General features: G+C 30.5%; 1 protein-coding gene across 1 annotated transcript in view; it reads right to left on the reverse strand.

Annotated features, from left to right (window-relative positions):
* The window catches only part of LOC145201403 (MAM and LDL-receptor class A domain-containing protein 1-like), a 50,839-nt gene that overhangs the window by 9,035 nt on the left and 16,871 nt on the right, over positions 1 to 24,933 (reverse strand). Inside the window, exons 29-86 of the mRNA XM_090082748.1 lie at positions 24,744 to 24,884; positions 23,966 to 24,234; positions 23,234 to 23,387; positions 22,927 to 23,073; positions 22,559 to 22,830; positions 22,376 to 22,466; positions 22,160 to 22,297; positions 21,869 to 22,023; positions 21,481 to 21,673; positions 21,189 to 21,332; positions 20,794 to 21,047; positions 20,288 to 20,453; positions 20,041 to 20,184; positions 19,244 to 19,500; positions 18,961 to 19,051; positions 18,624 to 18,764; positions 18,278 to 18,534; positions 17,940 to 18,171; positions 17,544 to 17,809; positions 17,214 to 17,460; positions 16,678 to 16,949; positions 16,506 to 16,596; positions 16,268 to 16,408; positions 15,734 to 15,990; positions 15,401 to 15,632; positions 14,967 to 15,140; positions 14,780 to 14,880; positions 14,502 to 14,667; positions 14,097 to 14,407; positions 13,541 to 13,742; positions 13,165 to 13,329; positions 12,784 to 13,043; positions 12,529 to 12,619; positions 12,235 to 12,378; positions 11,567 to 11,841; positions 11,129 to 11,408; positions 10,736 to 10,913; positions 10,301 to 10,611; positions 9,910 to 10,163; positions 9,719 to 9,809; positions 7,877 to 8,038; positions 7,552 to 7,742; positions 6,821 to 7,442; positions 6,041 to 6,303; positions 5,835 to 5,925; positions 5,444 to 5,584; positions 4,954 to 5,216; positions 4,112 to 4,343; positions 3,768 to 3,927; positions 3,125 to 3,245; positions 2,955 to 3,045; positions 2,575 to 2,739; positions 2,384 to 2,488; positions 2,090 to 2,302; positions 1,698 to 1,986; positions 1,419 to 1,552; positions 792 to 1,051; positions 343 to 595 (exon numbers count right to left, since the gene is read on the reverse strand). Of these exons, the coding sequence (XP_089938874.1) occupies positions 343 to 595; positions 792 to 1,051; positions 1,419 to 1,552; positions 1,698 to 1,986; positions 2,090 to 2,302; positions 2,384 to 2,488; positions 2,575 to 2,739; positions 2,955 to 3,045; positions 3,125 to 3,245; positions 3,768 to 3,927; positions 4,112 to 4,343; positions 4,954 to 5,216; positions 5,444 to 5,584; positions 5,835 to 5,925; positions 6,041 to 6,303; positions 6,821 to 7,442; positions 7,552 to 7,742; positions 7,877 to 8,038; positions 9,719 to 9,809; positions 9,910 to 10,163; positions 10,301 to 10,611; positions 10,736 to 10,913; positions 11,129 to 11,408; positions 11,567 to 11,841; positions 12,235 to 12,378; positions 12,529 to 12,619; positions 12,784 to 13,043; positions 13,165 to 13,329; positions 13,541 to 13,742; positions 14,097 to 14,407; positions 14,502 to 14,667; positions 14,780 to 14,880; positions 14,967 to 15,140; positions 15,401 to 15,632; positions 15,734 to 15,990; positions 16,268 to 16,408; positions 16,506 to 16,596; positions 16,678 to 16,949; positions 17,214 to 17,460; positions 17,544 to 17,809; positions 17,940 to 18,171; positions 18,278 to 18,534; positions 18,624 to 18,764; positions 18,961 to 19,051; positions 19,244 to 19,500; positions 20,041 to 20,184; positions 20,288 to 20,453; positions 20,794 to 21,047; positions 21,189 to 21,332; positions 21,481 to 21,673; positions 21,869 to 22,023; positions 22,160 to 22,297; positions 22,376 to 22,466; positions 22,559 to 22,830; positions 22,927 to 23,073; positions 23,234 to 23,387; positions 23,966 to 24,234; positions 24,744 to 24,884 (11,511 nt within the window). The remainder of the gene's footprint in view (positions 1 to 342; positions 596 to 791; positions 1,052 to 1,418; positions 1,553 to 1,697; positions 1,987 to 2,089; positions 2,303 to 2,383; positions 2,489 to 2,574; positions 2,740 to 2,954; positions 3,046 to 3,124; positions 3,246 to 3,767; positions 3,928 to 4,111; positions 4,344 to 4,953; positions 5,217 to 5,443; positions 5,585 to 5,834; positions 5,926 to 6,040; positions 6,304 to 6,820; positions 7,443 to 7,551; positions 7,743 to 7,876; positions 8,039 to 9,718; positions 9,810 to 9,909; positions 10,164 to 10,300; positions 10,612 to 10,735; positions 10,914 to 11,128; positions 11,409 to 11,566; positions 11,842 to 12,234; positions 12,379 to 12,528; positions 12,620 to 12,783; positions 13,044 to 13,164; positions 13,330 to 13,540; positions 13,743 to 14,096; positions 14,408 to 14,501; positions 14,668 to 14,779; positions 14,881 to 14,966; positions 15,141 to 15,400; positions 15,633 to 15,733; positions 15,991 to 16,267; positions 16,409 to 16,505; positions 16,597 to 16,677; positions 16,950 to 17,213; positions 17,461 to 17,543; positions 17,810 to 17,939; positions 18,172 to 18,277; positions 18,535 to 18,623; positions 18,765 to 18,960; positions 19,052 to 19,243; positions 19,501 to 20,040; positions 20,185 to 20,287; positions 20,454 to 20,793; positions 21,048 to 21,188; positions 21,333 to 21,480; positions 21,674 to 21,868; positions 22,024 to 22,159; positions 22,298 to 22,375; positions 22,467 to 22,558; positions 22,831 to 22,926; positions 23,074 to 23,233; positions 23,388 to 23,965; positions 24,235 to 24,743; positions 24,885 to 24,933) is intronic.

The raw sequence follows: 24,933 nt of genomic DNA on the forward strand, positions 1-24,933 counted from the left end.
TAGCAATAAAAAAAAAGAACATCACAGGGATAAATTTTTCAGATAAAAGTATTGAACTTTTGAACATGGGAACAACAATTTTTAACTTATTACAGAATAATTGCTACAACACATATTAATTGTTACAATTGCACAAGTTTTTTTTTTCAAATCTTGTTTTTTTACTAGAAACACTTTGTAAGATTTAAAAAATTCTCTGATGGTCAATTTTTTGAGGATATTTTTTGATTTCTTATTAAACAAAAAACTCTAACTGTATTTAGTGATTAATTTAACAAAGCTACCCTTGAAAATTTTTTTTCTTTTAACATGAAATAAAACATTTTCATAATGAAAACGTACCACAATTTTGTTCATCTTGACCATCTGAACATTCATTTCTGTAATCACAAACAAACTCTTTTTTAATGCATTTTTTATCTTTCATGCAGTAAAAATAATTAGACGAGCATGGTGCTGTTGTTGGAATAGTAGGTTTTGTTGGGACGGCTGTTGGTAATGATCCGAAAAAAGGTGAACATAAACCATCAAATGATATATCATCAATAGCAATGTCCCCTGAGTAGCCACTTCCTATTTCTGCTTCAATAATGACCTAAATAAAAACAAAACTTCTATTGTGTTGAAAAATTAACATCCATTAATAAACATTATTAATGAGGAAACATAAGGAAAGAAGACATGAGTTCAAATAAAAATACTTAAATGGCCATGACAATTTTAATCCAACCTGCTAAATCACAACACAAAGTAATATTAAAGATTTTATGTTAGTCCAATTTTTGATTTACCTGGAATGGCAAAGCGCTGGACAATCCTATACTTGTTCGCACCCAGAAGTTACCTGCTGGTACTGAACGTGTCCATAAAGTTGTTTCTGAACAGTTAATACATTGCCTAGTCTTTATGCGAAGCACTCCAATATGTTTACCCAACATATGATAATAGAAACGTATATTACAGTTAGTTGTGGAACTTATTGCTCCAGATGAAATGCGAGCTTTGTCACCAGGTTGACGTGGATAAGAGGCTTCAGCATAAATATAATAGCCTAAAAATTAAAATAAATAGTTATTAGTTATCAAAATTATTCCAGCAATTTACCAAAAAATGCTTTTTGCTGATAAAACTGCTCTTCACTGTTTTTCTTTAACAAACAACTTGTTGTAAGATTATGTAATCATTATGTAATTATTATGTTGTAAGTGATATGTATATAACAACTTGTTGTAAGTGTGATTATGCCTTAGTAAAGTTGAACAATATAAAAATAAAAATTAATATTTCATTACATCCAATAAAATGTTTGCTTTGAAAAATCATGAATGCTTAATCAAGATTCATAATCTTAAAATAAGAGCATTTAAAAAGTGAAAAAATTTAAGGAACCTGAAAAATTTTAAAAATAAATCACCTACCAGATGTTGTTCCAGTTGTATGATCAAATAATGGACCAGTACCATCAGAATCAGTCAAACCTTTTGTTCGTGTGAAATCAAACTGATCATCTTTTAAGTTTTGCCACTGACAAAAACTGCTTTCAAAATTACATCTAAAATATGCAACAATCAATAAAACTCTGGTTGCTCTTAAAACATGAAACCATTAAGTTAAAATTATATTTATTAAATTATATATAAATATTAAATACTATAATTAAATATTTCAAATATTTTGCTAGACACAATTTACTGCACCTATATGGATAGAATCTTATAGGACAGTTGTTCTCATCACTACCATCCCCACAATCATCTGTAAAATCACACAGGCGTGAATAGGGAATACATGCTCGTGTTTGGGCACATAAGAAACTGTAGTCAGTATAACACCAAGTAGAAGGCTTTGGTAGAGCGCAATTTTGCAATGAAATATCATCAATAGCAATATCACCAGTAAAACTGAATGATCTTTCTGCAGTGAATCTGATGTTAAAGGGCGATGTTCTTCGATTAATGTAAACAATTGCTTGCTGCCACTTATTTCCTAAAGTAAATATAAATGAAAGTAAAACATTTGTAATAAAATGATATTAACAAAAATAACAATTAAAAAAACAACTGTTTTTTAATTATAATGCATAAAAGACCTTGGTCTCCATACATATCCCAAACTCTTGTTAATCTAAACCCACTGACAACTAACACTGACAATTCTCCTATGCTAGTGCCATACATATGATACCAGAAGTTTAAAACACAAGTTGATGATGCTTGCTTTATTTGTGGGCTGTTAAATGATGCTAGGTCCAATGAGGAACCTTGTGAAGCTTCTACATAGAGGTAGTAGCCAAGAATTGTCCCTAAACAAGAAACCTCATGATGAACAACAAAATGCTAAAAATGTAACTCTAGACTATCACTTTTCCTCTTTATGGTGTTACCTTTTGTATGGTCAGTAGTTGGACCTGTATTTGCAGTTGACGTACTTCCTGCCTGTCTTCTCCAGTTAAATAAACCTCTAGTACTATTTGTCCACCCACACACACCTATAACATAGTTATGTTGCATCAAATCTAATTTTATTTTTAAAAAAAATTACAGAAGTTCTACTTTAATTTTAAAGACTATATACCAGTTTCAAAGTCGCAACCATCGCAACCTTCCTCATCAGAGTTGTCTGTTGGGTCTTTTCCTTGAGCACAGTCAGGATAAAAATCACATACTTTGTCACTAGAAATGCATGTATTATCCTTACATTTTCTCAGACAGGGCAAAGGAGCAGGGGGTGGTGCTGGTGCTAAAATACATTAAATAGCAAACATAAATACTAATGTTCTAAACACTAGATATTCAGAAAAAAAAACCTAGTTGCCCTGCTAGTCTATTTTTTTTTTGAAGTAAAAAAAAATTATAACTTGATAATCTTAAATGATATACTTTCAATACTAAATAAATTTTGATAAAAAATAAATAAAAACACAATGCAATAAAAAGTTACCAAAAACTACTTACGCGCACACTGTCCTAATGTAACATTAAGATCATCCAGTGCAATGTCTGATTGGTATGTAAACCCTGAGCCAACCTCGCCTTCGAATACAATCTAGAATTTTAAAAATAATTTAAATTAATCAAATTATGCAGACCAAAAATATGCATGAACAAAATTTATTATATTGTACCTGGAAATCATATGAGCTGGTAATATTAGCTTGACCAAAGAACCATTTATCATCTAAATTGCCTTCTTTTACAAATATAGGATATGAATAAAAACTGGTTTTTGAGTAAGGTGTCCTGTATCTAAAACAAGAAGCATCAATAGCACAAAATATTGTTAAAAAAAGGAAATAAAGAAAAGAAAAGAAAACTAAAAGCTAATATAAGCCTATTATATTTGGTTTTCTTTTTTTTTTTTTTTTTTTTTCATTTTTTCTTTAAGAAATTTTCATAGCAATATCTTTATTGCTATAATGAGAAAATGTTAAAAAAGAAATGAAATTAGATAAAGAAGCTAAAAACGAAATTAAAAAAAAAAAGCATCAAAACAATTTTGGTTCTATTTGAACCAAAGGAATTTTGTTCTCATCGATGTTTTATGGCGTGTTATTTTATGGCGTGTTATTTTATGGCGTTTTATTTTATGGCGTTTTATTTTATGGCATTTTATTTTATGGCGTTTTATTTTATGGCGTTTTATTTTATGGCGTTTTATTTTATGGCGTTTTATTTTATGGCGTTTTATTTCATGGCGTTTTATTTTATGGCATTTTTTTTTTGTATTCATATAACTAAAGTTAACAAATAAAACTTTTGTCTGCTTACTTTGTCCTCACTCTTAATGCTCCTGCTCCAGTTCCAAACATGTGATACCAAAACTCTACACACCATTTATAATTAGGATTAACTTTAAACTTTTCGCTCAAGAAGCGAGAGATGTCACCTCTCTCAGCAGGCCATGATGATTCCATATACAGGTACTGACCTAAAAAAAAACGATACTTCACAGTATTGGTAAAGAAAAATTTGAAACCAATAAGCTGAAAATCTTGTGACATTTTGAATTTTTGAACTTAATGTCTTTTTTTTTTTTTTTTTTTAATGATTTGAACTTAAAAATTTACAAAGAAAAGTAACAATAACAACAACAAAAAAATCAACTTTTTTACCTGTAGCTAAACCTGTTGTGTGATCTTCTGTCGGTCCAGTGTTATGGCTGGGTGTTGGCCCACTGTATACCAACCAATCAATTTTATTGTTAGGATCATTTTCATACCCACATGCATTTCCATCTTCAAAATCACAATCACCAACCGGTACACATGGACCATTATGAAATATTAAATCATCAACTGCAATATCGGAAAAGTAATCTCCTCCACGAATTGCTTCCAAAATGATCTAATTATTAGTTACAACAAATATGAAAATCTTTTAAAATGGATACAATTTTTTTTTTATTCACTGGGTTTCTTATTAGCACCAGTCAACTTTAAAGATTTTTAAAAAAGACAACTTTTTTAATTTTTTCCCTAAATATTGATTATTTACTGATCATTCTTTATGTGTAAAGAATGATCAGTAAATGATTAATATACAGGGAAAAATAAGTAAATACTGGTTTCTATGGAGGTAGAGAAAATTATTTAAAAGGTTTTCCCAGAACTTGGATTAAAATTATTTTTTTTTACATTTAGGGCCTTTTTTTTATTTAAGTGTGTTTCTACTGAATCAAAAATAGTGAAAGAATCTTCAATAATTGACACTTTACTTCTCCATAAATATGTTGGTAGATTCAATTACAATCTACTAAAACTGTGCATTCTTTAAACTTAACTGACATGTAAATATAAAACTATATTACCTCAAAAATATTTGACCAAAAAGAAAAAAAATTTTTTTTTTTAAATGTTATATGTATATTTTGACTTATCAACAGGTGTATACAATAGTAAATTACTTTAAACAGTTTTTCACTTGATAGGTTTTTGAACATTGAAAAACCTCCTACCTTCCATTCTTGAATTGGTTCTTTAATATTTACAGTGGCTCTAACCCATTCATCTCCTTGCTCACCAGAAAGGGTCCAAAGGGGTAATGCATCGATATTCCTTCCACGCCGAATGAAAACATTTAGAGTTCCAATACCTGAACCTTTCATGTGATAGAAAAATTCAAAACATCCACCATCTGTTGGAGCTCTACTAAATGACTCTATGCGAGCTTTGTCTCCTGGTTGGCGAGGCCATGACCCCTCAATGAATAAGTATTTACCTTTAAAAATATATATATACAAATACAGTAATTGATGTAAAACTATGAATAGAAAACAAAAAAAAAAAAAAAAAAAAAATTGAATTGGCACTAAATAATAAATAAAAAATAGACCTTTAACTTGTTGTACCCAAAATAGAACTTTTTACAGTGGGCTTAAAAATTAACTATTTATCATTTTATATTTGTTTATTGAAAATACATGTATTTACAACACATAAACAAACCTGAAGCAGTTCCATATGTGTGATCTGCTTTTGGACCAGTATCCCATGTTGTTGTATTACCAAACCCAATTGACCAATCAAAGTTATCTGATGCATCCTGGGTCCAACCACACAAGTCATTGTTTTCAAAGTCACAGAACCCTTTTGAAAAAGAATTTTTAGAATATTAATAACAGAAAAGAAAAAGAAAAAAATACAGAAGAAAAAATTTGAAGGATTTGTTTCCTCTAATTGCAAATTTTTGTTATTAAATTGTTCTAAAAATTCATCATTAAATTTTTAAATTAATGATTATTCGTTAAAGTAAATGTAATACATAAAATTATGCAAACTGATTCAAAAACTCAAAAAAATCATTCTAAATGAGAAAAAAAAAATTATAAAAATTTACTCTGAGGTGGACAAGATCCATTGAAAAATTTTATGTCATCTAAGGATATGTCACCTTGATAACCTGGCCCACGCATACCTTGGAACACAACCTATTAAAAATATTACTCATTATGAAACAAAAGTTGCAAAGAAAAAAAAAAAAAAAAACATAAAGAAAATCATGTATTTTGAAACGGAGTTTTCTATTGAGAAAGTTAATTAAACCTGAAATTTTCCATTTGGTACAACAAATTGCCCATACAACCAATCATTAACCATGGCTCCTTTTTTTATCCATATAGGATTTGCAGGTAAATTTGCTGCTGTCTTGTGGAAAACGCTTAAACTGCCAACATGCTGCCCGTACATATGATACCAAAAGCTTACACACACCTGAGAGCTTGTTAATGGAAAGTCAATGACTGGTGAAATTAAGTTGGCAGTATCATTCTCTTTATTAAATGATGTTTCAATGTAAATATAATAACCTAAAAATAGAAATCATAATCATATAGGCTCAAAACTTTGATTTTACTTTAAAATTAAAAAGGTATGTTGACATAAAAATTAAAAAAGTATGTTGACATAAAAATTAGTCAGATTAGAAGATCAAAATTAAAATTAAAACCAAAGTTAAATTTCTTAACTTTTATTTTCATTTTAATTTAACACTTTTCTCTCTTAAAAAGTTATGTAATTATCATTTAATTTATATTTTTCTCAAAATATACATTTAATTTACATTTAATACACGTATGAATGTTTAACTTATTGTCTATATCATTGTTGTATATGTTATTGTTACATAATGTTGTATATATTGTTGCATATACTATGTTGTAAATATTATTGTTGCATATATTTGTTGTATGTATTATGTTGTATATATCAGTTGTGTATATATATATATTATATATATATTATTGTTGTATATACTATGTTGTATATATTGTTGTTAAACAAATTTTTCTTAAGTAACCAAAAATAGTAAAAAGTTTAACACACCTTTGTCGTTACCAAGTGTATGATCAGTGGAAGGCCCAGTTCCCCAACTTCCTGTTTCTCCTCTATGTCGTGACCAATCAAAGCTATCAGTTCCATTCACATTTGAAAATTGACAAAAACCAGTCTCAAATGTACAATCATAAATTGATGGTGGTGATTCTGTTGTTGGAGGAACAGTTGGGGGAAAGTCTGTGGGATTGTTTAGTGAGAAGTAGCATCGAACTCCACTAGTGGTTGAGCTATCATAACAACAACCTAGTTTTCCACACTCTATTTTAGAAATAGATGCAAAACCACACTGTGAACGCAAAGTAATAGGAACAGCTTCACAATTTGAAGGGTGTTGGAAACATTTGGGAACATTTACTATAGAATCGTCATAACAGCAACCGTAAGAAATTGTGCAGGTGGCTGCAGTGACAGAGCCAGGTCCACACGCAACACGTGCTGCAGGTTTTACTGATGAGCATGTACCAACACAGTTTCCACTTAAAATCTCAAGGTCATCTATGGCAATATCCCCAGTATAAGAACTACCATGAACTGCTTCTATTACCACAGAAAAGGCATATTGAGAATGAAGGCCAACTTCACCTTGTATCCACTGATCACCTTGGTCACCCTAAAAGTAAAATGTAAAACAATCTTTATCTTTTAAATTTTGCTGGCTTCTTTTATTGTTCAATGTGAAAATAAGATAAAAGCACCAAAAAAATATGAAGAGCTTATACTTGTATGGTTTTGATGAGATAAGGAGCACCAGAGACTGTTTTAAGATAGAAGTTTAGCGAACCTATACCACTACCCAACATATGGTACCAAAATGACAAACAATTTCCTTTTGTTGCTGGGAAAACTTCACTGCTGAGCTGGGCACGTGAACCAGGTGGAATGCCAGACGCTTCAATGAATGCATAAGTACCTTTAAGAAAGTCAAAAACAAATCTTCATAAAACAATCTTCAACAGACTTGAATACGATTTTGCAACAAAAGAAATTTATTTCTTAGTTTTAATCTTTTAAAAACAATAAAAAATTATATTTCTAAAATGTTACCAAGTGCAGTTCCTTTAGTATGATCAACCGTGGGTCCAGTTGACCATGATGGGGTAGCTCCACTATTAAGTATCCAGTCAAAATCATCAAAACCACTGACATTTCTTTTATTGGGTACTTGATCCCACCCACAAAAACTTTGAGATTCAAAGTCACATGACCCTGTACAAAGATTTTTAAACATGATTTTACTTTTAGCAAGAAAAAAAAAACAACAGCTTGTGCATCATTAAAAATGATTTCTTTTCTAGAGTAAGATATAAAAAATATTTTTGGAAATGTTTTGTTTTCATGCTTCCTACTGAGTGGAGAAACTTTTACACAAAAAAAAATACCATAGAAAGTGTTAAATCTTAGAAAAGATCACCAAGCTAAAAAATGTTTTTCTCCAATCTTTTGCTTGATACACCTCAAGGTAACACAGCTTTAGTTTATTGACTTTGTTAGCTATATGTATGCTCATTACACAGTCTTTATTATTATGTGATAAAGTTGTTATGGTAATTAAGTTGTTATGGTAACCTAACTTTTGATACTGTACAATTTTCTTTTGTTTACTCAAAATATTTTTTTTTGGTTTCAAATTAACTAATCATAAATCATATTTAAGACATCTTGAAGTTGAGTTGATGATATGAAATTCAAGATGTCTAAAATAGTCTGCCTTCAGAGTTAAATAAGAAATTATTGGAATCAAATTTGGTGAGGTTTGAAAAAGACAAGAATGAAAGAAAGTATACAAAGGTTGTTAACAGTTTAGACCAAATAAACAAAATGTCAACACAACAGAATTAGACAGATCTTGAATCCTGGACAGATTTAGGTGCTAGTGATAGTGGTTAAAGTAATCTTTCGGAAAAAGCTGAATCTTCCAAATTCAACAAGGCAAATATACAGTATAAAAAAATATTGAAAATGCACTAAAAAAAAACAGGAACGCAAGACTTTAACAACTTGTTAAATGTAACTGCTGAAAAAGGAGAATGGTTGTACTGAGAAATTAGAGACTTCTTTAATCATTAGATATCAACAAGTATTAAGCTGGCTCCAGCACTATAATTAAAAGATACACAAGGAGTTCATCCTAGAAAACTAAAGTTGATAAAGCAAAAAGATTGTCGACTAAACAATTAGTTAAGGAGTTAAGAGTAATCAGGTTGGAGTTCTGAAAAATGAGAAAAGAGAAGTCAAACTAGTGGTTTTTGCACAGACCAATGGAATAAAGATGGTGCTTGATGAATATACTAATTTTGTAATACAAGAAAGTAAGCTAGTGCAGTCACACAACTACAGTAGCATTTTATTAAACTTAGCTTAGACAAACCTCTTTATATTAGATGCTTACATCCCTTGATTATTTACTACAGGAAAGTTTAAGAGAACAGAAAGCTTTTTTAAGTAATTTTCAAAAGGTTGCCAAACATAAGTAACAAAATGGAGTAGCCAATGATGGAATGATGTAATGTAATGTGATGTAATGCAGTGTAATGTAATGTGATGTAATGTAATGTGATGTAATGCAGTGTAATGTAATGTATATTGTTATGAATAGAACAATATATACATATATGTATATAATGAAAAAATTACAACCATGTATGGTACTTAAAGTTTCATTCCTAGTGGCAATCATCAGCCATGAAATACAAATCAAGTTTTAAAAAAATATTTCTGTTTTGTATTTCATAGCTGATGATTGCTGCTAGGAATGAAACTTGAACTATCTACATATCTGTAACTTTTTCATGTGTGTATGTGTGTGTGTGCGTGTACACACACACACACACACACAAGCATATAACAAAACTATTATTCAATTTAAAAAAACCAATATCAGTGTACCAGGAGCAGGACAAGGATAATCTTCAACCCATATATCATCAATAGCAATATCACCTTGGAAACTGCTACCAACAACTCCTTCTATGTATAACTGAAAAAAAAAAGAAAATATAATAAAAGTAAAAAAATCATAGAAGGAAAAAAACAATCAAAAATCTTATACTAACAAAAAAAGTGGAATAAAAAATTACATTATATGAGACAAGACTTTTGATTGTTACTCTTCCATGCCTCCAAACATTGCCTTGATCACTTGTTAGATTCCAAACTGGGGAAGACTTTAGATTATTGAAATAAATATTTAATGAACCAATGTCTTGACCATACATGTGGTACCAAAAATTGAAACAACTACCCTTTGTATTGGCTGGGTAAATAGGACTACGCAAAATGGCATTATCATTTTTTTTACGAGGGAAAGAGGACTCAATGTAAAAGTATGAACCTAGAAAATAATTTTGTGAACAATTAAAACTAGAAAAGCCTTCAAGTTTTATTTTAAAAAATTCTCATTAATACCTATAAAACATTCACTCATTTATTTAACAACACTTTAAGAATACTTTATGAATCATTTCTTACCAAGGGCAGTACCAGTAGTATGGTCAGTTGAAGGACCAGTTCCAAAACTAGATGTACCACCATTAGATCGTGTCCAATCAAACTTGTCAGTCAAAATATTTTCCCATTCACAATTTCCATTTTCAAAATCACAGTAACGTGGTGAACTGCATTTACCATCAGAAACAACAATATCATCAATTGAAATATCACCTTCATAGCTTACACCACGCACACCTTCAATATCAATATTGAATATAGATGAGATTCCACGAATATTTACTTGACCATGACGCCACTTATTACCTTGCGTACCGAATCGTGTCCAAACTCTAGGTATTTATAAATAAAAAAGAACTTTTGTAATAATATATTTAAGTGGAGTAAACTCTAGCAAAAAAAGGAAGAAAAAAAAAAAAAGAAATAATTGATCTAAGAACAGAAAATTGAACATACTTTGTTCGCACCCCATTAACAACTGAATACACATTCAATAAGTTAATATCTGCTCCATGCATATGATAATAGAATGAAAAACAAACTGCTCCAAGAGTAGGACGAATAGGAGGACTACGTAAAACTGCAGTGTCATTTGGCTTCCGAGGCCAGCTTGCTTCAATGAATGCATATTTACCTATAAATAATACAAAATGACTATTATGAAAGGCCAATATAAAAATTTAGGGAAAAATCAAAATTAAAGGTCATTATGAAAATGAAGCACTTAATAAGACAAAGTTATAAAAATTAAAATGTAAAATTTGATTTACTTAAAAGTCCAAGAAATCTTTTAAGCTCAATTAAAATTTTGTTCATATAAAAAGGAAACTGTATTAAAATGTATTTAACCTGTTCCAGTAGTGTGGTCTCCTAGTGGTCCTGTACCCCATGTACCAGTAGCTCCACTAGCTATTGTCCAATCAAAATCATCTGTTGTAAGTTGCTTCCATCGACATGGAGTTTCAAAAGTGCAATTACTATCAGATGGTGTTATAGTGGTTGGTGGGACAGTTGGTGGTTGTGAATTGGGAGGAATGTATGTGCAAGGATAAAAGTTGTTGCTGAAATTAATATCATCAAGTGCTATGTCTCCATCATATGATGAGCCACAAACAGCTTCAAATACAAGCTTTAGCAATAATTTAAACAAAAGAAAAAAAATAATAACAGCACATAACTTTATATAAAACTTTATATAAAAATTTATGTACATATAAATCTAAAAAAGTCAAGAAGAAAATTTGAAAACTGATTTAAATATTTAACATAAAAAATGAAAAAACATACTCTATAAGGATTGCTGCTATAAACTGGAACTTGTGATTGAATCCAAGAGTCTCCTTGGTTCCCTGAATCTGACCATATTAATGTTTCAGCATCAGATGAATTTCCAGCACCATACTTAATATAAACATTGAGTGATCCGATGGATGCGCCATACATGTGCCTGTAAAATTGTAAGCAGCGACCATAACGACTTGTGGGTTGGAAAAGTTCACTATTCATACGTGCCTTATCACCCTTTTTCCGTGGTGCAGAAGCCTCGATATAATAATAAGAGCCTACAAAATTTAAACAACTTTAAAATACACTTTTCAATTATAATTTTAGTAATAATTCAATGTACTTGCTAAGAAAGCACAGGTTTGTGCAATCATTAAAAAGTAATAATTATGTTAAAACTTGTAATAAGCTGAACGAAATGTTAACAATTTAAACTTTAATTTTAATTAAAAATTTTATCATTAGCAGTGGTAGTCTTGGTGTTCTTAAAAAAGTTTATTTAAATAAGTTTTTAATTATTCAAAAAAAATCATTTAATATAATACTAAATCAGTTTTGTAATAAATATCATTCAAAACAAAGTCAAACCATAATTACAATCCTATTGATGTTAATACAACCATGTTTATCTAACTTTTAGTTATCTAAAAAAATGTGTAAAAGTTTAAAACCTGAATCATCATTCTTTGTGTGATCTTTACTTGGGCCTGTTCTCCAGCTACTGGTTTGACCATTTCCTCTTATCCAATCAAAGTCATCTTCAACAAATTCTTGTTCATATGTACAACTTTCAAACTCTTCAAAATTACAATCACCTAAATAGAAAAGTCAAACAATATGTTTAGAAAATTGCAATTTAGAAAAAACCTTTAACATTTACAATTTCTAAGCAACTATTTTATTTCTAGGTAAGGTTTTTTATGAGCATCTTTCACTACTTATTTGATCAGATATAAGAAGTTCACCTGGTAGTGGACATTCACCATCTTGTAATAGAATGTCATCAATAGCAATATCTCCTGTGTAACTTGACCCAACAAATGCTTCAAAAATAAGCTAGAACAAAGTAAAAAGAAATTCGAATTCATTTTTTGATAAGCAAACAAAAATTTTATTTTTGTATTAAAAAAAAGTAATTTTCAGGCAGAATTCCCAAAAATTCAAAAAATAACTGAGCAAAAAAAATGCTTTTCAAAAATATTTTAAAACATAAAACATACCTGGAATGATTTCTGGGCTGATTTTACCGTTACTAATGCTGGGTGCCAGATATTACCTTCATCAAAAGCTCCCCTTCTCCAAATCGGTGTGTCAACATTATCAACACGCAAGTATAAAGTAAAATTACTGACGGTTGATCCATACTTATGATACCAGAAAGTGAAACATTGACCACGAGTTGGTAAGTATGTTGCAGATATCATCATTGCTTTATCACCTTGTTTACGTGGCCATGATGTTTCAATATAAACATAATGACCTAATAATATACAAACAAAAAATACTATTTAACTAAAAAAGTTAACATTTAAAGTATATCTAAATATATATGAATATTCTTTACAGTTGAAAATTTAACATATGAGCAAACTTGTTTCTACCTAGACTTGTGTTAAATGTATGATCAGCACTTGGTCCAGTTTGAACTGAGCTTGTGCTTCCACTTGCAATTGTCCAATCAAAGTTGTCTTTTACTTTTTCTTGTGTCCAACCACAAATTAAATCAGAAGTATCCGATATCGGATTTGTTTCAAATGTACATTCACCTAAAACAAAAATCAACAAAAAATCAAAATAAAAAAAAAATTATCACTACTTTTAAAACCTTCATAATTTGAAATTAAAATTTGAAATTTAAAAACATAGAACACTTTATAAAATATAAATATATATCGTTATCTGATCTTGATCATTGTGTGATAAAAGATATTTACAAAACTTTTGGATATTACAAATTTTAGGAAATAAGTAGCTTACGCTCTGCAGGGCACCCTTGATCTGTTGAGACAAAAGTTACATCATCTATAGCAATATCACCAGCATAGCCTGATCCACGGATGGCTTCAAAAACAATTGTAAGAGGTGATCCATCATTGCGGGAAATTGATACTTGTCCATGCTTCCACTTATCACCTTGTGAAGCTATGCGTTTCCACTTAAGTTGAAGTTTTGTGGGGAACTACAAAAGTTTTAAACAAAAATCTATTTTAATTTAAGATAAAGCTAAGATTAGTTTAAGTATCCATGATCTTTCAGATATACTCAAAATCTTTATGTTGATATAATTTAATTTGTATGAATACTAAAAAATATATTTTAATAATTTTTATTAGTTTTTCAAATTTATTTTACATTCTAAACATATCTTAAATGAAAAGATTTTTGAATTTTCAGCATTTGAGTTTTGTAAAATTCATTTTTTGTTTTAAACCATTCTACAGCATCTCCTATGCTTATTTTCATATGAAAAACTTGGCAAATTTTACTTAAAAAATAATATAAAACAGAATTTTTTTTTTATTTTTATAACTACCTGGAGCCAGAGATTAAGAGTTCCAACATGTGGTCCAAACATATGATACCAAAAACTCATGCAAAAACCATTATTGTTGGTTATCATAGACTGTAGAAGCCAAGCAGAATCATTGACCTTTGCAGGCCATGATGCATCTACATACATATAAGAACCTTTGTTTGAATTGGTTGTATGGTCATTACGTGGGCCTGTTCCAGAAGAGTCTGTTGAACCCTGGTGGCGCAACCAGGTGAAGGATTTGGATGATGAGTTAGTTGAGAAAGTAGAACACAAAGAGGTGTCAAAGTTACAGTCATAACCCAGGTTACCTAAATATAAAATTATTTTGTATTAGCCATATTTTAAATTAACAAAATATCTTTAACAAGTGTCAGCCTTTAATTTGCAACAATCTTGTCTTACCAGCAGTTGGTCCAAGTGTTGTAACAACAGGAGTAGGAGGCAATGTGGTCTTGCCTGCTGGCCAAGCTGTATTTGGTAAAAATGAGCAGCTTCCCACAGTGAATTCAAAGTCATCAATTGCAATGTCACCTGTGTAACTTTTACCACGAATGGCTTCAATAACAACCTAAAAAAATATCAATGTTGAATTAAATATAAAAATATATCAATTTTGACTCATTTTAAAACTATTTAATTTTTTTGCTGTTTATTATATTATTGTAATTTTTTAAAATCACCTGATAATCCACTTGAATGTTTAGTCCCATGCGCCCTTGTCGCCACTGATCACCTTGATTTCCCATCAACTGCCACATTAATTCATTTCCAATTGAAATAGCTTGAAAAGAAAATATTTTTCTCATTAAAATCTTTTTAACAAAACACCTTTGTTACACTTTTATTCTTGCTGATAATGAAATGTACCTTGATTCAGTCTTCGAATGTAAACATTTAATGTTCCAATAGATGCACCATACATGTGATACCAAAAACTAAAACATCTTCCATTGGTAGGAGTTGGTGCAAAAACTTCACTCTTTAAAATAGCTTTATCACCCTCAACACGAGGTGAGGAACTCTCAATGAATGCATAGTAACCTATACAAAATAAAGGGTCGATTTGTTGAAGGATTTAAAAGCTAAAAAAAAAATTATTTTTGAAAGGTTTTCTTTCACCTGTGGTGAAAAAACAGGTGAAAAGTGTTAATTATTGTATTTAAATAATACTTAAAAAAGTTAAAACCTTTTTCCAGCAGTTTAATATTTTGGCATTTTTGAACATTACTAACAAACTAGCAATGGATTTTTAAAAAATGACATTTATGTTATTGTTAGTTTTAAGCATGCAGGGTAGTTACCTCCATTTGTCTGAGTAGTATGATCTATACTTGGCCCAGTAAAAATACTAGAAGTGGTTCCTGACCCAATGATCCAGTCAAAACGATCTGAACTTTCTTGCTCCCAAGAGCAAAAATCTCTATGCTCAAAATCACAATCGCCAACTGCTGGACATGCACCATCTCGAATACGAAAATCATCAACAGCAATATCACCTTGATAGCCTTGACCTTTAACACCGCGAACAATAATCTGAAGTGGAGACAAAAGTAAATAAAAATTAAAGTTAAATGATCAGAAATTTAAAGGATGCTTTAAATATTTTTTAAACAAAAAAGTCACTTAAAACATGCCTGGAAATAACCAACATTCAAAACTGAGGCTTGTCCGAGGCGCCATGTATCATTTTGATTGCCAACTTTAGAAAACATTTTATAAACACTGAGACCTTGTGCATATCTTATAAGAACATTAAGCTCTCCAATTTGTGCTCCATACATATGATAGAAAAATTGAACACAACTCTGCCCATAGTTATAATACCATGGACTATACATTTTTGCTTCTGTATTAGGTGGTGCATTTGATGTCTCTATATACATGTAATGTCCTAAACAGCAGAGTATTAACATTAATATCATTGTTCTGTTACTACAATCATTATTATTACCCTTTATCACTATTTTTATTATTACTATCATTACAACTACTACTAACTCCTTCTACTACTCAAGATTTGATTCAAGAAGCTTCAGTATACAATAAAAAGCTGTACACTGATAATAGTCTAAATCTTCTCTGATAAAAAAACTGTTCACTGAATAAAAGTGCCAAATAGTGTTCATATCCCACAATGACAAAACAAAGAATTATAGACATCTACTTACCTTCAGGTGTTCCATATGTATGATCATTCGATGGACCAGTTTGGAAACTGGTTGTTGAGCCAGATGCTCGTTCCCACTTTAGCTGTGTTGATGTATCCACATACCAAAAGCAAATATCAGCACCCTCAAATGTACAAACACCTAAAAAAAAGTAATTTAAAAGAATTTAATTTTTATATAATAACATCAATTTAACATCAAACAGAAGGTTGCATTGAAAACTGCATTCCAAAATAACCTGATGTGAAACAGTCACCCCACCAAAGATCAATGTCATCAATTGCAATATCCCCCTTATAATCTGTACCACGTGTTCCTTCAATTATCACCTGGAAAAAAGACAAGCTTGAAGTGAAGGAATGGGTTTAAAGATATAAACAAGTTTTTTTACAAAGAAATAAAAAAATTACCTGAGTGTCATACATGACATCAACTGAAACTTCAGCATGACCCCATTCAGGTCCTCTTGAACCTTTTCGCACCCATATGGGTGGCCTTATCTGACCTTGTGATTGTGTATACACTTTTAAGGTATCAACATGTGGACCATACATATGATAAGCAAACCATAAACAATATGTGGCTTTTGTACCATTACCAGGAATTATTGGACTAATTAGTGCTGCTGTATCATTTTCCTTACGTGGCCAAGATGCTTCAAGATATACATATGCTCCTTTGGCTATAAACCCATATATTTTTATATTTAGACAGTTAAAATACTAAAATTCATTTAAAAACAAACATTTGTAATTTCTCTGTAAAAATACTTTGACATTGAAAATAACATTTTAAATGACCATTTAGATAGTGTAGCCTTTTTTATAAGATGTTTTTTTTTAAAGAAAAAAAATTGATTAAATATTAATTAAAGGCAAATTATGCTAACAAGCCTGTAAATAAAACAATTGAATGGAAAAAAATCTTATTTTCATTTTAGTTATACTTGTATTTGTTGTATGGTCAACTACTGGTCCAGTTCCTACTGATGAAGTTTGACCCTTGTTTCGTATCCAATCAAAATCATCTTTAGTCGACTGAATCCAGTTACAGAATCCAAGTTCAAAATTGCAACCCCAAGGCTGAGCAGAAGCAGGTTGTACTGGGCATGACCCGGCAAAATTTGTAACAGTAATATCATCAATCGCAATATCTCCTTTGTAACCATACCCACGTATTCCTTCAAAACGAATCTAAAATATGCTTGGAAAGATGTTAAAAAGTAAATATATAGGATAAAATAAATGTACAACTGATAAGAAGAAAGGTCTTTTACCTCTAAATTTTGCCCTCGACTTAAGAACGGCGCTTGACCTTGCTTCCATAAATTATCTTGATTGCCATTTAACTCCCATACAATAGTTTCTGAAATATCATTACCAACACGCATGTTCACTTCAAGCTTTCCTATTTCAGATCCATACATATGATACCAGAACTGGACACACTTGCCATCCCCTGTTGTTGGAATTGTTTCACTGCGAATAATGGCTGCTTCATGAGCTAATCTGGGATATGATGACTCAATGAAAATATATTGACCTAAATTTTAAAGTGATAAAAAAATTTATAAAAAAAAGTTTAATTTAAAAAAAACTGTAAGAAAACTTGAGAAGCAATATATTATACAACAACATCATCATTTCAAACAGGTTTTAAAAAAACAAAATACCAAGAGCATTTCCAGTGGAGTGATCAGTTGAAGGGCCAGTCAAAGCAGATGATGTAGATCCTGAACCAATTTCCCAATCAAACTGATCACCATATGGCATATTAGTGTAACCACACATATCACGCTCAAAGTCGCAAAAACCAGGATCAGGACAAGCTTCATCTGCAACCATTACATCATCAATAGCAATGTCTCCTCTATAAGAATCACCAGTAACCCCTTCAAATATTATCTGTAAAAAGAAAACCATTACTTTTTAAAACATTTTCCTTTTTTATTAGTAAAAACAAAGAATTTTTAATGTCAAGTAACTAAAAACAATATCTTGATAAACTCACACTATGAGAAACATCACTTTTGATGGTAACACGTGAGGGTCGCCACAAGCCTCCTTGAGCACCAGATAGTGTCCAGATGGGAGCAGAACGAGACCCGTTTTGGTATATTAAAACATTGAGTGATCCAATATCTTCACCATACATATGATACCAGAAAGATAAGCACCGCCCCAATGTAGGTGAAAAATCAGGAGATTTTAACCAAGCTTTGTGACCTTTTGAACGAGGGTTGGATGACTCAATGTACATATAGTAACCTAAGAAAAAGAAAACTCTTTCATTGAAATACCAAAAATGAATAAAATATCTATTGTTAAAATCTTTTTGCAATCTCAACAAGACTTACCTGCAGCAGTTCCAAAAGTATTATCATTTTGTGGTCCAGTCCCTGATGATGAAGTACCACTATTGTCTCTGGTCCAATCAAAATCATCACCAATCATGTTAGTCCACCCACATAGATTTGGATCCTCAAAAGTGCATTCCGCTATAACATGATTTGAAAATGAGCTTATATTTAAATTGGTAATAAAACTAGTCAAAAAAAAAAAAAGGCATAATACTCAGAGACAAGAAATCACTCCAAAATTTATCAAGCCCATAACTTATCACTCCCATCACCCCCTCTTGATTTTTATAAAAAGTAAACTTTTATAAAGACTTAAACATTCTTGTTTATGTACCTTGTGGAGGACAGGAACCTTCATTTAAACTCAAATCATCAAGAGCAATGTCTCCTCTGTAACTAGGTCCAACAACACCTTCAAAAACAACCTTTAAATAAAAAAAAAAAATTAAACATCTAATTCAATTGTATATAAAAACAAATATCATTCAAAATGAATGTAATTTTGCTAGAGAAAGAAAAAAATCAATAACAATATCATCTCTTCTTCATATTGCATAATAATATTCACTGCAAAAAGATTGGGAGTAAAACACAATATAGTTTAAAACTTGCAAAACCTGGAACTTAGATGCTGATGTAACATGTATAACTGCATGCTTCCATCTCGGACCTTGTGTACCACTTTTTATCCAAACAAGAGTTGATTTGTTTTGAGCTCTAGTGTAAACAGACAAGTTAGCAATATGGTCTCCAAACATATGATACCAGAATTGCAAGCAGCTTCTACTTGTGGCTGGGATGCTAGCACTTATTAAACGTGCAGTATCATTCTGTACACGAGGCCATGATGTTTCAATGAAAATATACCACCCACCTGAAAACAAATTTTAATTACCTATTATAAAATCCATCACAACTTTCAAAAAAAAAAAACACACACACACAAAGAAAATTTAAAGCTTGTTGCCAAAAGTAGTCATCACAGTTCAAAAGTTTTTTTTTTACCTAAAACAAATTAAACAAATAGAAAAGTTTTCCTGTTAAAAAAAGTAACATTTTATATTTAAATTCGCTAATTTAATTTAACATCAAAAATTAAAAATAATTTACAAGTTCACCAATTTAAAAATACAGTAATGGTAAAAATAAGTTTTTTTTTGTTTTTTTTCCTGTAGCTTATTGATTTATTCATAGAAAAAAAACAAAACATAATTTAAGGAAAGAGGTGTTGACAATTTTCTCAGCAATATTTGGTTAGGTTAAGTTACACACTTTTTCCAATTTTTTTTTAGGCAGTTGGCAATTTGTATTAGATCACTATCTTAACATCTTTGCTCATATCTTTTTGACCGCTACTGTATGGGTTTAAAAAGTATATCCTATTTACATTTAGTAATAAAAGAAATCTATTTACTAGCGCCAGTAGTATGATCATTGGAGGGACCAGTATCAATTGAACTTGTACTTCCTTGATGCCGGGTCCAGGTAAATTTTGCTGTCAAATCATCATACCAATTACACTTGTCAAATGTGAAGTTACAGGTGTAGAAATTTGGAACTATAAATGTTAGAAAGGAGGAATGATGACATAAAGATGTGAAACAAATATCAATGGATTAGAATAATAGAATACTAAGTATATAGAATGAAAAAAAACCAACTTGGTGTTGGTTGTGGTGTTGTGGTAACAGTTGTAGGAGCTTGAGTTGTAGGATCTGGAGGCACTGAGTTTGCGGGAATATTTGCACATTTAAAACTTGGAAACACAATATCATCAATAGCTATATCTCCTAAGTATCCACTGCCTCGGACTGCTTCAAACACAATCTAAACAAAAAATTTCTTTTGTTTAAAGAAATTCTAATCTCCAAAAAATAATACATAATATGAAAAAGAGAATGCTTTTGAAACATCCATTAAAGAGGTCCTATTTTACTTTTTTCTTATTTATTTAAGAATATTCACTCAGATTACTTTTATGTGGGTTTTGCTTTGGGTAAATGCTTAATTAAAACAAACAATTATTTATAGCAAATCGATGCCACTAGGAACCAGATCACTGAAAAAAGAATATCTAATACATAAATTAAAATAAAAGAAGATAAAGACCATAATATATTTTTGTCAACTCCATTAAAAATTTTAAAATGAAATAGTAATAAGTTACCTGGTAATCTTCTAATGACACAATAGGTGCTTGGCCATTCATCCATGTAGGGCCTTGGGAACCAGCTAAAGTCCAAATTCTTCTCATGGTACCATTTTGTCCACGAATATATACATTTAGCTCTCCAATATCACTACCATACATATGTGTCCAGAAATCAATACATTGACCAAGAGTTGGTGGAAAGTCTTCTGATATAAGCCAAGCTTTGTCACCATTTCTTGGAATGGAGGCTTCAATATACATATAAAATCCTAAACAAAATTAAATTAAATAACTTTAGATAATATTGTCAGTGTAAAATCTTTATTTCGTTTTGTGAACAAATATTTGCATGTTAACATATATTGATGTAATTCTATTTTTGTATATTGTGTTAAGTACTTGAGTCTTACCATCTTGTGTGCCTGTAGTGTGATCAACATTTGGACCTGTAAAAAGAGATGGAGTGCCGCCACTACCAATGATCCAATCAAAATTATCCAAATTTGATTTTGAATTAGTCCATGAGCAAGTACCAGTTTCAAAAGAACACTCTCCTGCAAATTAATATTATTTCTTAAATATATCTTTATTTGCATTTTAAAAGGCTCTGCTAGATATGGGAATCTTGTGGGTTTGATTATGGGGGGGGGGGGGGGGGTTAAAAATTTTTAAAATTAATTAAGACTTCTTTAAAATACAAACCAGGGGGTGGACAGTATCCATCAATAAGTTTTACATCATCAACTGCAATATCTCCAGAGTAGCTCAAGCCACGTACACCTTCAATTACAATTTGGCGCCCACTTCTAGGTCGAATTGGAGCATTTGCTATCTTCCATGAATCACCATGGTTCCCCTCTCGCCTCCAAATTAAAGTGTTTCCACCATTAGGAGCCTAAAAAGAAAATATAATTTAACAATATTTTTATAAAGTATTAAGAACTTTAGAAGATATTTTTAATTGGTTAATTGATTAAGTAGTTTGTACTCTTGTAAATTTAATTGAATCATCATATAAATTTACTTGCTTCATCTTATAAATTTACTTGATTCATCTTATAAATTTACTTGAATCAACTTATAAACTTACTTGAATATAGACATTAAGTTGACCAATATGCCATCCTCTCATGTGAAACCAAAACTCAAGACAACGTGGATTATTATCAGGTATGACAGGGCCTATAAGACGAGCACGATCGCCTAACTTTCTCCGCCCAGATGCCTCAGTATATATGTAATAACCTACATTTATTATAAAAAACATCAATATAAAAAGTCAATATTTTTAAAAAATTCTTATTTGCTAGGCACTAAGTTTCCAATACAGACTTGCTATAAAAATGATAACCTAATTACAACTTTAGAGTTAAAATCTAACCTTGATCTGATTGAAGTGTATGATCAGAAGATGGTCCTGTGCCATCACTAGATGTCTCCCCTTTATTTCTCAACCAATCAAATTCTGCTTTAGGATCAGCAGTATAACCACAAAAACCATGTTCAAAATCACAAATATCTAAATTTACAAAACTTAAGACATTATTTGAAGAAAGAAACAAATAATTATTATAAGTAAAATTTGGAGTCCTATTACCTGACGGTGGGCAAGCACCATCAATTAAATCTATATCATCAATTGAAATATCGCCTTGGTAATCCTCACCACGGATAGCTTCAACAACAACCTTTAATATGCATAAAACAGACAAGTTGTAACAGAAAGATACAATACTCATTTGCATTATTTCTTACACAAACAAGCAAAAAAAAATTTAACCTGATATGCTAACTGTGATGCCAAATCAACTTGTCCAAGCCTCCAAATATTTCCATTATCACCAACTCGTGTCCAGAGTTTTATCATAGAATTTCCTGATTTGCGATAAATGTTTAGAGAATCAATGTGAGGCCCAAACATGTGGTACCAAAACTGAAAGCAACGTGATTTTCCATAAACCTTGTCAGATGGTACAAGTGGACTAAGTATTCTTGCAGAATCACCTTTTTTTCGAGGGTAAGAAGCCTCAATATATAAGTAAGTACCAGTTTCTAAATAAAATAAAAAAAACCTTTTATTTTAAACTCAAAGTTTCATAAAAAAATTTAAAAAATTTACAAAACAAAGTTTGTATCTAAAGGAGTTACTGTTTCCAAATGTGTGATCTGTATTGGGTCCAGAACCATCTGATGATGTCCTTCCACTATTCAATGTCCAGTTGAAGTTATCTGTTGCATCCTGACTCCATTGACACAGTGTTTTACTTTCAAAATTACATCCATAAACAGTTATCACTTTGGGGAGAAAAAATAAAGATAAATAAGATAGAAATAAACATAATCAAAATAAAAATAATAGATTAGCTTTCAAAAAACTATAACTTTTTTATTATTTTTTTCTGTATTTTAAATTTATACATTTTTTGGCATTAGTTTTATCACAATTGAATAATACCTGGGGTGGTAGGTGGTTGAGATGGTCCTGGTGTTGTCTTAGAATTAGGATTAGCAGCTGGTGGTACTAGAAAACATGTTCCCATGGAGTAAACTATATCATCCAGGGCAATGTCACCATTGAATGCACCTCCATGCACTGCTTCAAATACAAGCTAAAAAAAAAAAGAAAAAAAAAGAAACATTAATAAACTTTTCAAATACAAATATTTTTAAATATTTTTATAGTTTTTTTATAAATATTTACCTATGATTAACATTTAAGATGCAGTGCAAACCGGTGTATACATAGTATGTTGTTAACATAACATATATGTAAAGTTAGGATTTTCTATATATGCTATGTTAAATACTGTGACTTTAAGCCATTTAGAATGGATCAAAAACATTCCTATTATCTATTTGTTGAATAATCACCTCAACTTATTGATTAGCTATAAAAAATTACTCTTTTTAGTTACAAAAAATGTAAAGTCAATTTATGCACAGCGTTGACTTTCTGTCACAGTGTCACTACAATAATTTTATATGTTAGCACACAACGTTTATGTTAGTACACAGCGTTTATGTTAGCACAGTATTTATGGAAGCACACTGTTCAGAGTACTATACATAGTTTTGACAGTATATACGGTACTCTAAACATTGTGATTTTAAAAAGAACTATTACTATTCCATGTTTGAATTTTTTAATTTTAAAAAAAGTTCTTTTATAACTATGAACACAACTTACATAAAAATCACTTTGACTACTTATTGGAGCTGTACCTTCCAACCATGTGTCTCCTTGATTACCTGATAATGACCATACTAAAATTTCATTCATTTTTCCTGTACCAGTCTTAATATAAAGATTTAATGTTCCTATGTCTGATCCTTTCATGTGGTACCAAAAGCGTAAACAGTATGCAGATGATGATTGAATTGAGAGTTGTTCAGATACTAATCGAGCTGTATCTCCAAGCTTCCGTGGAAAAGATGCTTCAATGTATATATATTTACCTAAGAATGTAGTATACATAAAATAAAAACTATATAAATATATTCATATATCGCTACTAATAACTACTATAGATGGGCAAGAAAGATCTGTGAAAGCAATTGACTGTTAAAGCAATTCACTTCAAAACAATTACTTTCATAGAAACTATTATTGTAATAATCGTAGTAATTGCTGCCATAGTGATTATAGCTGCTATGACCACTACCAAGCCAAGACCACTGTCATATATGACAGTAATTTAGGCCATCCGCAGTGATTGATACTAAAAGTGACTGCTACTGCAAAAATTGCTAATGTGTTAATGATAATGCATACATATATATATACATAGATATATATACATAGATATATATACATACATATATATACATACATATATATATACATATTTTTCATAAATTAACACATAATCTTCCTCACTAATTAAATTTTTAAAAAACTCTATTAAATAAAACAAAATTAAAAAAAATATATTTTATCTTATAAAAAAAAAAACAAAAAAACAAACCCTCTCCATTCTGCTTGGAATGGTCAGAAGAAGGTCCTGTGAGGATGGTGGGTGTGCTTCCCTGTCCAATTATCCAATCAAAAGTGTCTTCACTTTGAATATTTTTCCAAGTACACTTTTCGTTTTCAAAATCACAAGTTGCTGGAAGTAAGTTATTTTTAAAATTGATCAAGCTCACAAAAATTGTTTT

This window comes from Hydra viridissima, unplaced genomic scaffold (assembly GCF_058129835.1).
Source record: "Hydra viridissima isolate aposymbiotic clone 2 unplaced genomic scaffold, HvirCarnegie_v1 scaffold_3, whole genome shotgun sequence".
NCBI classification, from domain to species: Eukaryota; Metazoa; Cnidaria; class Hydrozoa; order Anthoathecata; family Hydridae; genus Hydra; species Hydra viridissima.